The sequence below is a fragment of the Cynocephalus volans genome, chromosome 10, assembly GCF_027409185.1.
Source record: "Cynocephalus volans isolate mCynVol1 chromosome 10, mCynVol1.pri, whole genome shotgun sequence".
Classification (NCBI taxonomy): Eukaryota; Metazoa; Chordata; class Mammalia; order Dermoptera; family Cynocephalidae; genus Cynocephalus; species Cynocephalus volans.
In genome coordinates this window covers 28,617,687-28,636,319 of record NC_084469.1, presented here as the reverse complement: position 1 = coordinate 28,636,319, position 18,633 = coordinate 28,617,687, and the positions used below count along the sequence as shown (strand labels likewise).

The 18,633-nt window shown below is 38.7% G+C and overlaps 1 protein-coding gene across 2 annotated transcripts in view; it reads left to right on the top strand.

Moving 5' to 3' along the window:
* The first annotated feature begins 1,159 nt into the window (after window positions 1-1,159).
* YWHAE (tyrosine 3-monooxygenase/tryptophan 5-monooxygenase activation protein epsilon) overlaps window positions 1,160-18,633 on the top strand; it is a 42,595-nt gene continuing 25,121 nt past the window's right edge. For both annotated transcript variants that reach the window (XM_063110215.1, XM_063110216.1), the window contains exon 1: window positions 1,160-1,324. In XM_063110215.1, the coding sequence (XP_062966285.1) occupies window positions 1,261-1,324 (64 nt within the window). In that variant the 5' untranslated portion in view covers window positions 1,160-1,260. The remainder of the gene's footprint in view (window positions 1,325-18,633) is intronic.

Below are 18,633 nucleotides of genomic sequence, written 5' to 3'. Positions count from 1 at the left end.
GCTACCATCTCTTACTTTTTGCTTAGGTTACAAAATAGCCTGATAATTTATCCTCTTTAATCATTGCTATGCAATACTTAGGCTGGCCGATAAGGGGATCCGAACCTTTCACCTTGGTGTTACAACAGTAATACTTACTAACCTTTGTAAAGTTTAACTATGAAGGTGTCATCCTCCATGAAAAATCATCAAAAAATAGCTCCCTTGTGTCCACAGAATAAGATGCAAACTTCTTAGCTTGTCATCTAAGGCCCTTCATAATTTGGTTCCAACCTACTTTGTATTCCACATCTAATGTAGACACTGCCAGTTAACGTTCTAGTTACCTAAACTTCAGTTTTGCAACAGATACTTATTGAGTACAAGGTGCTAGGAATGCACTGGAAAGCAAAACAGACAGGAAGACAAGGTTCTTGCCCACGTGAAGCAATTTCCATCGAGAGTTATTCCTGCTTCCTCAATCTCAATTTGATTTTGGTCCAATGCTTCTGCACTGTGCACACCACAGCAGGCTCTTCTAACAAATTTCCTACTCCTCCTACCCATGGTGGGCCTAAGGAGAAAGAGAAGGCTAAAGGGGAGGAGAAAAAGATTACAGTGTGCCAAGGTGAAATTGAGGCGTGGAAACTGTGGCGCCCCGGCTAACTACGGCAAAGCCGAATTCTTTTTTGTGTTTTTGGCAGCTGGCCCGTAAGGGATCCAAACCCTTGACCTTGTAGGGCCCAGTGCTTTACCCCGGTCTAAAAAAGGCCCAGGACTGGGCTTGGCTGAGAAAACGTGGGCAAGGTAGGAGACAGTAAGTGGATTTCAGCGAGGAAGGCCTGCCATTACAAAAACCTTTACAGCCTCTCCCTTTCTCTTCCCGCAGGCCGGGCCTCTCCCTCGGTCGCGGCCCAGGCTCTCTCGCTCGCTCTCTCCAGGCGCAGTCCAGGTCGGCCTCTTCTTCAGCCCCCCTCGCAGCCGCTCTCTCCCAGCAGTGGCAGTTCCCGCCTCGGTGCTCAAGCGCCCGCTGAGCCGACAGAGGAAGGCTGTCTCGCTGGTTCCAGCCTCTTCGGGCGCCGAGCTTCAGGACCCGCCCCCCGCGCCAGTTGCCAGGGAGCGGTTGCCATAGAGCTGAGCAGTTGTCCGCGTGCGCAGGCGGAAGTCCCGGATTGAAGCGCCGCCATTTTTGCTGCTCGGACGCTGAGCGAGAGGCTGAGAGAGTCGGAGACGCTATCCGCTTCCATCCGTTGCGCAGACCCTGCCGGAGCCGCTGCCGCTATGGATGATCGGGAGGATCTGGTGTACCAGGCGAAGCTGGCCGAGCAGGCTGAGCGATACGACGGTGAGTTGGGGGGGCAACGGGGGGCTGGAATTCTCGGACCCTCTGCCGCCGCCCACAGAGGCCGGGAACAGGAGACAAAATGGCGGCATCGTCTCCGATCCTGGCCCGGGGACGTGGATTTGGAAAGCAGGAAATGGCCTCTGGGCTCCCGGAGCGTCAGGAGGCTCCAGGCCCAAGAATTTGATCCCTTCGGCGTCCTTAGCTGTAGACACTCGTCAACCGGGAGGCCGAGGCTATAGGGTGGAGGAGTTGGTTGTAAAATGGCGGCTGGGGGGAGGGCGAGTCCTGGGGCGGGGGAGGGGGAGGAGATGGCGGCTGCTGTCTCCGGGCGAGCAATCCCCAGGAGAGCTTCTGGGACAGTCTTGGGATGTGGAGAACAATTGGGTGGCGTGATGGGGGCAGAAACATCCGCCACATGGGAGAGTGGAGACCGGGAGGTGTAGCGCGGGCGCCTTTCAGGGAAATATGGCGGGTGGGGGCGGTGGCTTTTCCCTGGAGGCCCCGTGTGGGGCGGCGGCTGTGGAGTCTCACAAAGGAGAACCCTTGTGAGCGGAGGGCTTCTTGGGGCTTGTGGTGAGGGACAGTCCTTGGTGAGGGTGGGGAAGAGGGGCAAAATGGGAATCACTGCAGTTCATCTTCGGGCGGAGGCAAGCTGAGATGCTGCGATCAGATTTCTTTCCCGTAGGCCGGCACACCTTGTAGTGAGGCTCCTTTGGATTCTTTAACCTCGCCGCCTTCTGGGGAGGTCCAGAAAAGCCTTCCACTCCCTTTCCTCGGACTTATCCAGGAGAGCTCGAAGTTCCTGTAATCTTTTTCCTAAGCAGTAAGTTCTGGGGGATGGTCATGGATCAGGAGACAAGGAGACCATGACTCTTAGTTCTAGGCTTGGCAGTGCCCGTGCCTCAGTCTACCAGTTTGTAAAAAATGATATTTTCCTATGTATCGTTATGACAAATGGAAAGACCTGTTTAAAAAAAATAAGGTGATCTCAAATAATGTTTAGTAACTGTTTTGGTTGACTCCCCAGGCTTGGAATGCGTGCTTGTAGTTCGTTGGGGATCTTAACCTATTCAGGCACTCATCTGAGGCTTGGGCTTTTGGATTACGAATGTAGGAGATTCTATTTTCTTTCCTCCGTTTTAAGTAAATGGTGTTATGTACAGATTTTCATAGTTCCTCTTTGTTCATTGCTCCTTTTCCCCTAAAGGTTCTTTAGTCATTTTTCAGAACTTTATCGAAATGGCCATTGTGTCTGTGTGTCTAGTCAGCCCCTGGCAGTTTATTTTTTAAGCACCACCGCCGCCGCCACCACATTTTGGACATACGTACTTGTTACCCCCACATCCGTTAAACTGTAGTAAAACATAAACCGTGTTTGTGGTTCCTACCGTTTTAATGCTTTTGTGGGGGTAGGGTCGGGTGAGACATGATTGGAGTCAAGTTCCATTGATCCTTAGATTAATGAATTACTAAAGCCACTTATATTTCAAGACGTTCAGTAGGGTCCTTTCCTTGAAGTCCAGTTTGGTCATGCGAATAGCCTCAGGGCTAGTCCCAGTGTAGAGTGAGAAACTAGGGTTCAGGGATTTGAAAATGAGGAAAAAGAGACCTTTAGAACTCAGATTTGAGAAAGATCCTGAACTAAATTTTGTCCTGTAAATTCTTAAATTGCTATTTATATTGAATAAGGTTTCTGTTGGGAGGGGGAAGGGAATAATATGGGGAAGTACAGCCCAAGGTCAGCCTTGTCTTTATTTCACTGTTTAAAAATCAAACAAAATGTAGCCGTGCTTATAAAGAAGTCTCCCCCTCCCCTTCATTCCCCAAATAGGTTTCTTTCTTAATCTACTAGTGTCCTTAGGAGGAAACTTGAAATTGTATTTGAATGCTTTCTGTTTTATCGGGATTTCGGCTCTGAGTAAACTTGCTATGGTAACCAAAAAGGGTGTGGGGGAATTTTTTTTAAGCCGTTTTAAAAATTGATTTGAAAGTTTATGATTGTAGCTTCCAAATAAATGACAGATTAGTGTTACTCATTTTGGGTTTGAGTGCTGAGGATTTTTGACCAAAGCCACTATTAGTTATTCAACATTGTTAGAGTGTTTAATGTTAGGTGCCCCCTTCAGGATTTAAAGGAGGAAAGAAATAAGAATCTACAAGGTGAGGAGGTACTCCTGTGGCTGTTGGGGTGTAAGGTAGGGAGGGATTCATGGGAAGGGAGGAAGACAGTCACCTGGAATTAGCCTCTCTCTGTGTCCACTTCTTTATTGAGTGCAATAATTCATTTTGTTTGTGTGACGGAAAGTGATCCCATAGTTCTCACCAAACAATTTATCAGGCATGGGGAGGGGAAGCAGGTGAGAGTGCAGTGTTATGATTTGTTTTTTGGGTATGTGGATATAAATGTTGGCTTTCCAACTGCCATTCTCTCTTCTTTTAATTCACTGCAGTGTGCTTATCTTTTATTTTGCATGCTGTGTTGAACCTAGTGTGTAAACTTTTTTGTATCCTCATTTAACTCTTTCCTGGGGGAATTGGAATTAATTTATATGGATTATTTAGTGGTAATGGAATAAGAGCTAAGCTGTATTCAGGAAAGGGACAATTTTGGGTTGCAGACAGGAAATATTGAAGTTTGAGCTAGGATGGTTCACCTTGAATATTAAATCTAACATCTCATCACTTAAACAAGTCAGTAGTCTAAGGCATAGGTTTTCATATAATTTGTAGCCATATTATTAGTCCTTCATCTCTTAGCATTCCCGAAGCAAGTCTTACCTTCCTGTACATATGAACCACATTAGTACAGAAATGTGGTAAATACAGAGGGGAGAAAAAGGAATATTCCCATTTTTTTAGGAGGAGAGGCATCAACATAAACTACATTTGTGCTTGTGGGGTAATTGCTGTTTTTGTCCTTTTCTTATTTTTCTTTTCTCGGTGAAGAATGGCTCCATGGGGGGTGAAGGTCAAGTTTTGATGGTCATTTTTGGTTCACTTTGTGAATGCATTAACCCCAGGAATGCATCTGTTCTGAGTAACTTACTTGAGAGCTGTCCTTCTAAAACATCAAGTTTCACTTCTAGCTTATTCTGTTAGTGGAGGGTGGGAAGCATTTTTCTTCTCCTTTTTTTTCTTTTGTATCTTGTGGGTAGTGGGATCTGAACCCTTGCCCTTGGTGTTACCAACATCATGCTCTAACCAACTGAGCTAGCCAACCAGCCCTTTGGACAACTAGCATGAATTAACTCCTTAATACCTGAAAACATAGGTAATACTAAATTAACTTTATAAAGGAGTTTAAAAGCATTAGATTAACTGCCAATACATTGACTACTGTAGGCCAGTTTTAATTTTTCTGTTGCTGTTTCAGTTAATGGACTAACTTTATTAAATAAATTTTATTTTTCCCATACCTACACATAAGCAAAATTGGGTAATGCAATTTTTAAAAATTTTTCTACAGATAGCTTTTAGCCTGTGTATTTAAGTGCTCTTTTATGTATACTTTTGAACTTTTTGTGCAATATTATACATATTGGGCATATTTCATTCTATTCTGTTATCTTACACATCTTTGGGATATACTGAAATCAGGAATCACTGCATTTTGAGGTGATGGGTGAATTCTTAATACTGTGGACATTCCTAGGTACTCTTTTCACCTTTATATGAAAAGGTCTCAACTTGAACTCTGTGGTATGGGAAAGAAAACTTTATGGCAAATGGTAAAAGTGAGCAAATTTTGGGTTTGGTAAGTACAAGCAAACACGTTGTGAAACTCCATACAAATACGTTTTTCATAATTGTTTTATAGCTTGTGCAAGGAAATAGGAAATATTTATAAAGTTTATTGACCTTATTATGGTATACCAACTGAAATTTCAGCCTGGTAAATTAATGTATCTAATTTTACAAGTGTGTTCTAAATACTTCAAGAAGTTGATCTGAAAGTATGATTTTTTAAAAAAGAAGTGGAAGGCTGATTTTGTGGGACTTTTTTTTTTAAACCTTATATTTCAAGAAAACTATATGTCTGCAAACAGTATTGACCGGCATGGGGTAAATGCTAAATTTTTAAACTTTATACGTATTCATATGTTATAACATTTATATAGTTCCACAGTTCACAGACCACTTTCAGAAAGATTTTTTTTTTTTTTTTAAAGATGACCGGTAAGGGGATCTTAATCCTTGACTTGGTGTTGTCAGCGCCAAAGCTAACCGGCCATCCCTGTATGGGATCTGAACCCGCGGCCTTGGTGTTATCAGCACCATATTCTCCCGAGTGAGCCACGGGCAGGCCCAGAAAGATTTTTTAATTCATATAACAAGATGGAAGTAGATTAGAGAGTTACTTCTGTTTCATAGTTCAGGAAAGTGAATTTGAGAAGATATACTGATGTTTTTATGTGATGACATGGCTAGTGAGCTGTTAAATGGTAAAGTCAGAACTTGTCTTTCTTTAGACCATTGCTCTCTCTATCTCTTTAGTCACTCACAAAAGACCTATGTGTAACTAAAGTGATACCTTTTAGGGGAAGAGTGGAGTATGCTTGTTTCTTTAGCAATTACTTCAACTAGTAGTACCTTGATGTTTATGACTTGACTAGTAGTATCCATTGTGAATTGTAGATAAAATATCTTTTTTTAAAAAAAATAGGAACCTGGTGCTTTCTTTCAAAAACATAAAATCCCATTTTAAGGCACAGTGAATGATGTTAAAGTGAGAATTTTAGATAATCTCAAAATGTGTGTTCATATACAAGTTCCATGACCTGCCTTGCTTAAAAAGCATGCTTATCATTATGTCTAATGTGGCTGATACCATGCATTTCTGTGAAATACTTATTAAATGTCCTCCACCCACCTTTGTTAGCACAGAGGTTGGCACATGATTTACAAATGTTTTTCCAAATAGTAGCCTAGATATCAAACAATCCATTAAGGGATAGTGAGGAACAGCAACAAAAATTAGTAATTTTTACCAGTTTTGAAATGGTCAGTAAACGATTTGATATAGTTAAAAACTGATATTTCCAAATTGACATTGGGTTGCCAACATAGCTCTATGTTATGAGCCTGATAACTATATGCATATTCTAGTCACACCCCTAGGAACAATTTTAGAAGTTGATTTAAATTTATTAAATTGTAGCACATAATGACAAGGGTCATAATAATTTATCATCCAAATCAGGACTCCATTTTGGAAAGGAAGGGGTACTAATTCCTGATTATGCTGCAACAGCAAGCATAAAACTGGGATTGTCCTGGGCCACAAACTTGCCCTCTGGTCATTCTGCTTAGGGCCATTTGTTATTAGTTTTCTCATTTAGATTTATAATGAAAGTTTCCTAAACTTTGTCCATCACTCTACCACAGAGATATATCTTAGATCTAAATCCCCAGAATACTTTTCTTCTTTCTCAAATGAAGTTAGCATTTGGCAAGATAAGTCAAGGAAAATGAAACGCTTCCTCCTCCCATTCCCTTCCCCCAGAATGGGAAAAGTCAAGGATACTGTGGTTGCTGAAAACAGCCTGCTGCTTAACCAGCTAGTGAATCTGACTGATAGTGTCAAAGCCAAGTGTGTTAGTTTTGTTATGTCTACTTTGAGCTAGTTCTGTATTTTAAAATATAATAGATTTAGGTGTGGCAGCAGCAAGGGCAAGTGTCCCAAGCTCAAGAAGTTTTACCCCACATGCATTTTTAAAGTCTTACCCACACCTTATTATGAACACTGAATCCTGTACAGTTCAGAAAGCATATGATCATGATCCTGGCTTATTTTTTTTGAAATTTAATCTTGAATTTATTGTCTTTCCAATGATCTATGACAGTAGTTTGGCAGATCTGTCAGTGATAGGCTTGATTTGTGATCAGCTCAGGATTTATTTAAAGTCATATGAAGTGTTAACTTTAAAAAAAAATTTTTTTTTAAAGATGACTGGTAAGGGGATCTTAACCCTTGACTTGGTGTTGTCAGCACCAAGCTCACCCAGTGAGCTAACCAGCCATCCCCATATGGGGTCCGAACCCGTGGCCTTGGTGTTATCAGCACCTCACTCTCCCGAGTGAGCCACGGGCCAGCCCCTGAAATGTTAACTCTTTTTATCTAAAATTTGAAGGAGACATGTTACACTATGAGTAAGGAGGGTTATGACAATATTTCATACTTTGGCAGATGTTTATTGTGAAGACCTTGGAATCGTTGGGCTCTTCATCAATACCATGGGAATTAATTATGTTTGCTTTGCCTACTAATTTACAGGATTGTTATGAAATTGTGGGTTTTTGTAAATTGCCAAATGTAATACTTGTCAGGTAGTAGTATTTATTGTGAAACATTCTTATCCAGTGTGAAAGGTCAAATTGTTTTTGCTACTGGTCCACCAGGATCATACTTATATTAGAAGATAGTTATCTACCTTTTTGTTAATCTTAGCAAGTGTACTCTTATGAGCTGTCCTTAAGTAACATTTGCACAAAGAAATAGTCTGCAAATAAAATCTTTAATTTTATACCTGAAGTTTGCATATCCAGAAAGTGAATATTGTCCAAATGGTTTATTTCTGGCAATACTTTTGTCATGTTGAGCTGGTATGTCATTCGATTAATATTCAAGATTAATGTGAGAGAGACTGTTTCACTTTGGCAAATACGGAAAGGTTCCATAGTATGAAAGTGTAAATCAGCATTAAAATATTTGCATGTTAGCAGTCTCAGATTACTCAATAGGAAAATAACGGTGTTACATATGATTAGTTTTGTGAAGTGTGATTCTAAAGGCTTAATAAGCCTTGGGCAGTGAATGGGGTTCTGGTTAATAGAAAGCTATCAGTTAATACTACTTTGTTTTTATTGGTTAGTGATTTGAGGACTTTATAAGTCCTTGGAGTGGTTGTTGTGAATAGTTTTGTGTTGAAATGTTAAGTGTTCTACTTACGGATTTGTGGGATTAATGTATTGTATTTGATCATAATAGGTTAATTTGTTAAATTAGGCAGTAAAATCTATAATATGATTACCATGAAATTTTCTTTTTTTTTTAAAAGATGACCGGTAAGGGGATCTTAACCCTTGACTTGGTGTTGTCAGCACCACGCTCACCCATTGAGCTAACCGGCCATCTCTATATGGGATCCGATCCCGCAGCCTTGGTGTTATCAGCACCACACTCTCCCGAGTGAGCCACGGGCCAGCCCCCATGAAATTTTCAAAGCTGTGTTCTTTGACCAGAAAATACCACTATCATGTAGTTATAATTTTGTACTTGTAAGGTTTTTCAAAAGATATCATGAATATGAGATGTTCTGTGCAAAATATGCTACTTTTAAGAACAACTTTAAAATAATATATTGTAATATACTGTAAAAGTGCTGAAATTTTGATGAATTCTTGGCTTTTCAAAGACTTGGGAAGACAAATTGATAAAAAGTCTGAATGGATAGTATAACTTCTACAATTTACTCAAAACAAAATTCTAAGGATTTTTGTTTCAATGTCTTTTCTAATTCTATAAAAATTGTGAAAAGAGATTTAGATTTTGATCTTCCTCCTTTTTCCATGCTTAGGTTTTAGGTCATTTTTCACTTATTTTCTACCTCTCCTTCCAGTGAAGCCTCACCTTCTTGCTTCTACTACAGCCAAACAGGTTTGGCTGCCTGTAAGTATCCTCTTAAGTTTTGAAGAGGAGAAATCTCCTGTTTGATGGAGTTTGAGGGATCCGATTCCTCACCCCCCTCCCCTATTGAGGCCAATGGGAGAAGTACCTTTCTGCAATCAGGATTGTAGAATGTGGGTAAAAAATTGACTAGTTTTTTTACCTAGTGGAAATAATTGGGAAGGAGGTTTTAAAGTTCTTTAAAGGCTAAACAATCTGTGTTTTCCTCTCTTTAGGGAATGTGTGAGTTAATTTAAAAGTGAGGAGAAGCACCTCTGTTTAGGGTGGCACATGAAGAGGAAAAATTGTACATACTTCAGTATTATTCCTATGTTTTCAAAAGCCTTAGTATTCAAAGTATTAGAAGTAAGTACCAAACTTACTTGATAAATACATATTGAATGCCAACTATGTAGTAGGCACTGTTCTAGACATTTAGTATTCTTCAGTGCACGAAGTAGAAGATCTCTTCAAGGAGCCTTATATTCTAGTGAATGTATAAGTGTTTTCAGAGTTATTCTATTAGTATGTGTAATTAAGAATTAATTTGAATTAGTAACAACAGTGGTGTCTGCTATATGCAGGATACTATGTACTGTGCAAAATACTGTGATACTGTGCAGGATACTGGTTCCTGTCCCATATTAAAGACTATTGATGTAGAAACCTAGACACTTTTGGTTATTATTTTTTTGCAGCTGGCCTATACGAGGATCCAAATCCTTGGCCAGCACCATGCTCTAACTAATTGAGCTAACCGGGCAGCCCCTCTTTTTTTTTTTTTTAATTCTGATAAAATATATATAACAAGAATTTCCATTTTAACCATTTTAAAACATACAGTTGCATGGAATTATTTACATTCACTATACTGTGTAACCACTACCTCTATTTCCAAGACTTTTTTGTCATCCTAAACATAAACTCTGTGCCCATAAAGCAATAACTTCTCATTTCCTCACCCCTCCCCTTTTTCTGGCAACCCCTAATCTACTTCTGTCTCTGAATTTTTTTTCTTTTTAATTTTTTTTTCCTAATTGACTCATGATACTTGTATGTATTTATGGAGGGCACTATGATATATGATACTTGGGTACACTTACACTGCGTGCAATGGTTACACTGCGTGCAATGGTTATATCAGGGTATTGACCTCAAACATTTTCATCTCTGTGCTGGGAACATTCAGCATCCTTATGACTAGCTACTTAAAGTTATACAGTAATTTGTATGTGTGTGGGTTTTTTTTGTTTGTTTCTTTGGTGGCTGGCCAGAATGGGGACCTGAACCCTTGACCTTGCTGTTACAATACTGTGCTCTAAACAACTGAGCAACCAGCCAGCTCTAGTTACGGTAATTTGTTGTTGGCTGTAGTCTCCCTATATTGCTGTAGAACGCTAGATATTATTCTTCCTGTCTCTGTGGTTTTGTATTCATTGACCACCCTCTCCCCATACCTCCCCCGCGCCATTCCCCTTGCCAGTCTCTGGTAACCATGATTTTATTCTCTACTTTTATGAAATCAGCTTTTTTTTTTTTTTTTTTTTGTCGTTTTTTCGTGACCGGCACTCAGCCAGTGAGTGCACCGGTCAGTCCTATATAGGATCCGAACCCGCGGCAGGAAGCGTCGCTGCGCTGCCAGCGCAGCACTCTACCAAGTGCGCCACGGGCTCGGCCCTGAAATCAGCTTTTTTATTTAGCTTTCACATATGAATGAGAACATGTGGTATTTCTCTTCCTGTGCTTGGCTTATTTGAATTAACATAGTTTTCTCCAGGCTCATCCATGTTGTTGCTGCAGTATTTCAATCTTTTTTTATAGCTGAGTAGTATTTCCTATTGTACATATGCCACATTTTCTTTATCTAGTCATCTGTTGATGGACATTTAGGTTGGTTCTCTTGGCTGTTGTGAATAGAGCCACAATAAACATGGGAGTGCAGATAACCCTACAACATTCGATTTAGAAGGGTAAATAATTTGTGTTTTCCTCTTTCTAGGGAATGTATGAGTTAATTTTAAAGTGGGGAGAAGCATCTCTGTAGAGTGGCACATGGAAAAGAAAATTGTACATACTTCAGTGTTATGATTATTGTTTTGAAAAGCCTTGGTATTCTAAGTATTAAAAGTAAGTACCAAACTCATTTGACAAATACATATTGAGTGCCAGCTATGTGCCAGGCACTGTTACATATATACCCAGTGGTGAGATTGCTGGATCGTATGGTAGTTCTATCTGTAGTTCTTGGAGGAACCTCCATAACTGTTTTCTACGATGGCTGTACTAATTTACATTCTTACCAGCTATGTGTAAGTGTTCCCTTTTCTCTGTATCCTTGCCAGGATTTGTTTTTTTGTGTTTTTAAAAATAGCTATTCTAACTGGGGTGAGATGATAAACACTTTCTTAATTGACAACTGGTATAAAGTGGTACTAACAAATTTAAAAACCTCTTAAAAAACTATTTTCATTGAATGTGATAATAAAACCCACAACAATGCCATCATTTATTTATTTATTTGGCAGCTGGTTGGTAAGGGGATCCAAACCCTTGACCTTGGTGCCTTGGTGTTACCAGCACCACACTCTAATCAAGTGAGCTAATTGGCCAGCCCACCGTCTACTGTTTATTGACTACTATGTTTAGGTGCTTACCATTCTCTCACTTAATCTTCAAAACAACCCTGCAAAGTAGGTACCATTTATTTTACAGATAAGAATTAAGAACTTTTGGGAAGGTGACAACAGATTGGTAACATCACTAGTATTCAGGCAAGTCTGTTTCACTGCAAAGCTGATACTCCTTCCATGTCCAAACTGCTTGAGGCTCTCTTTCTGTTCCTTAGATTTTAATTAATTTTTATTTATTTATTGGTGGCTGGCTTGTACAGAATTTGAACCCTTGAGCTCGGTGTTACAGTACCGTGCTCTAACCAACTGAGCTAAGTGGCCAGCCCAATTTTATAAATTTTTTTTTTTTTTTTTAAGATGACTGGTAAGGGGATCTTAACCTTTGACTTGGTGTTGTCAGCACCACACTCTCCCAAGTGAGCCACAGGCCAGCCCCCAATTTTATAATTTAAAAGTTGCTTTGAATAGTCTTTTGGCTGTTTTTCTCTCTGAAAGGTGTTATTTTTCATATGTGAAGAAGATAGAATGGTGTGTAGGTTGAGTATATTTTACAGTGGAGATGCAACAAGAGACAGGAACTAGCACTGGACCAGGAGTCATTAAATTGGGGAGGGGGGTGTCTAGCCCAGGTTTTATCTCTTGACTATTGTCCCTTTTAGACATGTTACTTAGTCTCAGGGCCTGTTCTGTATAATGAGGGGTTTCTTTTCTGAAAGGGTTTTCGTGTGATGAGTTTACAGGTTGAATTTTTATTTTTTTATTTATTTTTTGGTGGCTGGCCTGTGCAGGAATTGAACCCTGGACTTTGGTATTATTGGTACCACGCTCTAACCAACTGAACTAACAGGCCAGCCCTGAAACATTCTTTATGCTTGTCTTATGACCAGCAGAATGGAGGACTATGAAACCAATTTAAATTCATCTCTGGAATCAGTTCACACAGCTTTGGGGTCTACTCCAGTCAACTCAGCTACTGGTCCATTTACTGGAGAAACTCCCATTCTCCAAATTTGCATTTATATTCCTATTTGCATTGAAAGAATTATAAGGCTGAACTATATGAAATTGCCAGTGTCAGTCATTTTTTTTTTTTTTTTTTTAAAAGATGATCGGTAAGGGGATCTCAACCCTTGGCTTGGTGTTGTCAGCACCATGCTCAGCCAGTGAGCAAACCGGCCATCCCTATATAGGATCCGAACCGTGGCCTTGGTGTCATCAGCACCGCACTCTACCGAGTGAGCCACGGGCCGGCCCTGTGTCAGTCATTTTTGACCTGCAAAAATGGTGAGTACAAAAATGGTCAACCTATTAAATGGTAGTTGAGAAGGTTTAGAAGGTGAGGGAGGCCTCAATATACCTGAAAAAGCATTGAGACTTTTTAGAAAGTGCCAGGATTATTGAGGGACTTTATCTCTGGGGTTGGTTTTGCTTTTTGTACCTAAATTAATTTTACCTAGTTTGACTTTCTAAGTCTGTCTTCTGCCCCCTCCCCCCACTCTCATACTCATGCACACATGCACACACAGATTTAGATTTGCTCTGTTTGCAGTTCTTTTAATGCAGCACTTTCAGAGTCACTGTGTTATTGAAGGCTCCTGGGAATTGTGCAACATAGAGACCCCAAAGTACTTCAATCATTTTGGATAAATGGTGGTATGTAAAATACTATTTTGTTTTTAAACAAAATGAGGAATTTACCCTTTTTTCCTAGTTGTCATGATAAAGAGAATGGAAAAGGCCACTGCCTGTTTTCTTTTTTAGAAGTGCTATATTTTACAGTTGGTAAAATGCAGTTGTAAGGAAATGTTTGGATTTATTTGATTATGCAGAAGTAATATGCTTCTTCACTTGTAACCAGTAGAATTCCATTAGTTAATGTGTAATTTTTCTTAGTGTTGTATATTTAAAGAATTGTTGTCCTTTCCCCTCCACCATGGTGAGATTCTTTGTTTCTGGCTTTGAAATCAGACTAGGCCTCCTACTTTTTTCACATGACCATTGAATATGTTCAGATGTTACCCTTTTTAATCAAGGAATTAAGAAATTAGATAATGTTGAATACAAGAAAAATACCACTGTTTGTAACTCCTTGATATATGGGACTAAAAGCTTTATAGAGGATTGGATAAAAAAACTGGGAACATACTGGTACAATCACATAACAATATGGTCCTCTGCTTTTTCGCTATGTACCTTTTCAGTAGATCACTTTTCAGGTGTGTGCTTTGGAGGCATGGGGGAATGATCACAGGGGACCTTGGCTTTTTCCTCTACAGCAGTTGGCCCTTAAATCTGTTTTTCCTCTTCCTAGCATAAGCATACATCATCAGCATGGTCCCTATGCCTTCATCTTACTGCTGCAGCTTTCTTATAACCTTCTGCATCTCAGAATGCTGGCAACATTTCTTACTCATTTTATCTTTACCTTTTATCCTTGTCTATCACACTGCGTAAATATTTCTCAGTTTTCATTTCTCCATCTTAAGAGCTGAAAGAATTTTAGGATATTATTAGTATTCTGTCTAGCTGTCTATTTTACTTCTTTCTGTATGACTTTGAAGGTAGATTAGGAGAATGTTTACCTTGTAACTGTTTTAGAGGCCCTTAGGTCAAGTCTGGATAGACTAACAAGTAAATTTTCCTCGCTAGTAAAGATGATGTGATTTAAAAGTATACTTTTTTCTCTCATATTCTTATTGGACATTCAGGTTTTTTAAATTTAAGACACCTGAAACTAATTCCTTCCTTCCCTTCCTTCTCTTCCTTCCTTTCCTTCCCTTCCTTCTCTTCCTTCCTTTCCTTCCCTTCCTACAGCTGGCTGGTTAAGGAGATCTGAGCCCTCGACCTTGGTCTTACTAGTACCACGCTATAACCAACTGAGCTAACCTGTCAGCCCTGATTTCTTAAAATTTTCTGTGAGGCAGAGAGGAATTTTCTTTGTGTTTATTTATAAATTTGCCTTTTATTAGGACAGTTATTACTGAAGACAATATCTGATTAAACTACATTAAAATCAACTTGGGCAGCTTGTATATTTTCTAGCTAAAATATCTTATATTTTCTGTATTTTTTCAGTGTAGAAATATGTACCTATTCATTGAAAATTTGAAAAGTCAGAGGAGCTGGAAAGAAGACTTATTATACCTGGTATTTTGAGTTTATGACTAGTATATGTCACTGCAATAAAATACTTATATCTAAAATTTTTTGTAATTTGAGTTATTTTCTTAGGATTCTGAGAAGTGATGTTTACTGGTGAAAGTAAGTGAACATAAATCTTTTGACATGTGTAGTCTGTTTTCTGAAAAGATTATCAGTTTTATAGTACCAGCAACTTATGAATGTGCAGTGCAAAAATTTGTTTAAAAAATGTAAAATGTTACTTTTTCCACTTATGATTTTTTATTGCAAGAGATAAAATTACATTAAAAAGTCAGATAGTACAGCCATATCAGGTAAATAGTGAAGACTCTTCCTTCCTGCTAGAAGTTACTATTGTTACTGGTTTGAGTCTCTTTTGAGAAAGAACTTTTTGCTCAAGTGCCTATATGTGGTTTTTTTTTTTTTTTTAATTATGTGTGGTTTTTTTTGGCCTGTGTGTGTTAAAAACATACCTTATTTTACTGACTACATTATGCTATCAGTATAAAGTGCATTGTTATTTTACTTAACAGTAATAAAGAAAAATGCTGCCAATTCCACCATGATACACTATTGACCAAGAAAAATGTGGATTCGATATGTTGATAAGAAAGAATGTTTCCTTAAATAGCAATGCACACGTGTACAGTTCTTTCATAGAAATAGCATACATTCTATCAGAAACTTGCCTTTTTCCTTTGACAAAATGTGAATATTTAAAAAAATAGTTTAAAAAAAATTATTTTCGTACCGGCCAGCTACCCCCTCCCCATTTTGTTTTTGCAGGGTGGGGAGTAGCATTATAGCCAGACTACCATGAAAACTTTAAACATGTCTGGTTTTGTTCACCTAGATCAGTCTACGTTTAAATAAGAAAACCTGTATTTTAATGTACAGCCAGTGTTGAGAACCTGGAATAGATCATTGTATTTAAAATACCTGACTGAATTAGAATCACCCAGGGTGATCAAATTCTTATTAAAATTTGGACTTTGGTCTGTACTCCAAATTTAATGCACATCTCTGGGCATGCAGCTGATTTGACCAGATATCGTAAAGCTCCCTTCTAGAGGCAGTCTCAGCAATGTTTTCAGCAGATACATATTGCTTGGGATCCTGAGTCTGAGGTTATTGGATGCTATATGGCAATAATGCATAGCAAATGATGAAATATTTAACACAGTATATTTAACATAAGTTTTTTTTTTTTTTTTTTTTAATAAAAGATGACCGGTAAGGGGATCTTAACCCTTGACTTGGTGTTGTGAGCACCACGCTCAGCCAGTGAGCGAACCGGCCATCCGTATATGGGATCCGAACCCGGGGCCTTGGTGTTCTCAGCACCACACTCTCCCGAGTGAGCCACGGGCCGGCCCCTTAACATAAGTTTAAATTTAAGTTCTTATCTGTAAATGCTAATCAAATTTAACCTTTTTGAAATATCATGAGTTAATTATCTTAGAGTTACACTGCATACATTATGGGCTTCTTAGTGTTTCTTCCCTTCATTCACTGTAGCTTGTTGATACCTATCATTGTTCTCTGTATCTGCCTCTTTATTTATTTATTTATTTTTATTTTTTTTATTTTTTTTATTTTTTGTCGTTTTTTCGTGACCGGCACTCAGCCAGTGAGTGCACCAGTCATTCTTATATAGGATCCGAACCTGCGGCGGGAGCGTTGCCACGCTCCCAGCGCAGCACTCTACCAAGTGCGCCACGAGATCGGCCCTGCCTCTTTATTTTTATATTACATTTTGATTACTTGATAGTTATGAATTCCCCTCCCCCCTTCAAACACATTTCTAAGAATTTCTCCTGTAAATCCATTCTTTGAGTTTATAATATGTAGGTATTTATTTAGCATGTCTTGGGAACTACTTTCCCCTTGTGAGTGATAAAGTAATTTCTTACAATACCTACTATGGTGGAGTTTACAGTCTAGTTTAATTAGGAGAACTTGCTGTCTGGTTAGTGCATTTGGTTAGAATGCAGCCTTATAACACCAAGGTCACGGGTCCCTGAACCAGCCAGCGACCCTGCCCCCCCCAAAATTAATTAGGAGAACTGTGGCTTAAAAACAACAATTATTGCCAATTTACATAATGCAGAAATTTTAGAGAAGGGGAACAGGGTATTGTGGGCTGTAGTTGCCAGGGAAAACTTGAGCAGTAGATCAGACATTCATTGGGATGGATAAGATTTGGATGGTGGGAGACGGAGGTTCTTTTGGATATGTTATCAAAGGTATAGTTAAGGGATTAAGGATATGAGACCTTAATATATTAAGGATTATCTGGGTTAGAAATGAAAAATGGGGTTAGATCATACAGAAGGCTTTATTAGACTTAAATTCTAAGTTCTGTGTTTTTTGTTTTAGCTCTTTACTGCATCAAAAACACTAACACTCCAAAATGCTTGCTTCCTTCTGGATCCCTGGGGGTTTTTTGTTTTTTAATCTTGGAAATGAAGCAAGCAAGGAAAAAGAGTTAAACATATGATTGAGTTCTATTATGTGCCGGGGAATTTATTATGCAGTCTCATTTTTTTAACTCATAACTCAGTGAGGGGTGAGTATCACTTGTGTAGGTGAGGAAGCAAGCATATAGAGGTTAAATGACTTGATGTCAAAAGCATGTAAATAAACAGTTAAGCGAGAATGAGTACCTAATTTGAATATTTCTAGCTATAAAGGTGGTGGGTGTTTCCTATGCTGTGGTGATACTTTCCTTTGCTGTGTACAAATTATGTATAATTTGGTCTACTTAATAAATAAATACAAGTGGCATGTAGATATTAGGGGAATAGTGAAAGTGTTACTAGAATAGAGTAGGACCTCTTTTCTTCAGAAATCTTTTCAAGACCTTGCCGTATTTTCTGTTTATAGCATCCTGTTTCTTTCATAGTACTCATCACAAAGTGTAATATACATGTCAATTTGTTTATTAATCCTGTTCACTCTTAGCAATTTTAAACCTTTGCTTGAAGAAGAATCCCGGGAGTGGTTCTCTAAATCTTGTTGAAGGGTTTACCTCAAATTATTTTTTCTTGTATAACTCTTTTTGGGCAGCTGGCTGGTACAGGGATCTAAACTCTTTTAACTCTTCTTAACATACTTTAAGATTCATCGTAATATTTTGCTGATATTATTTAAGTAGTACTAGTGATTATTACTATAGCATTTTATCTTCCTAAGAAAATATGTGATGTAAGACTCCCCAGGCTACAAATCCCAGGTTTTTATTGCATTCTTAGATTTTTTCTACATTATTTATGATTAGAAATACAGAATTTTTCTCACAGATTGAAGTACAGTTTTGTGTGTTATAAAATCTTAAGTATGTCTTAGCATCCCATAGAGCTCTTAAGTGATTTGGAAGCACAATCACTTGAGTGTAAATAGTCAACCTTTTACAGTGATGACATTATAAACTTTGAGCAGGTCTAAGTTTCTGCATTTTTTATGATAAAACTAAAGTCATCAAGTTTGGCAGGGATTTAATGTTTTAAAAACCAATATAAGTTACTTTAGCTACCTGAGAATGTTTGTAACTAGCCTAGCCTGATGAGCTCGTTAGAGTACAGCTCTATCAATGATCAAATGTTCCATAGGGGTTGTACTGAATTTATTTTATGGTTAACTGATAGTACCTGCCCTCATAATTGTTCAAATCAGATTTCTTTGACATACTTTATGGTACAGACTGGACTGATGCCTCCAGTAGAGTATTTGTCAGTGTGATAGAGAAGATGCATGGCACTCTTTCTTTGTGTAGAAAAGATTTTGTTCCATCTGTATATTCTTTTTTCTCATGCCAGAGAGCCCCCCATCTGTATATTTCTAAATGTTAACATCAGAGTGATTATCAAAAT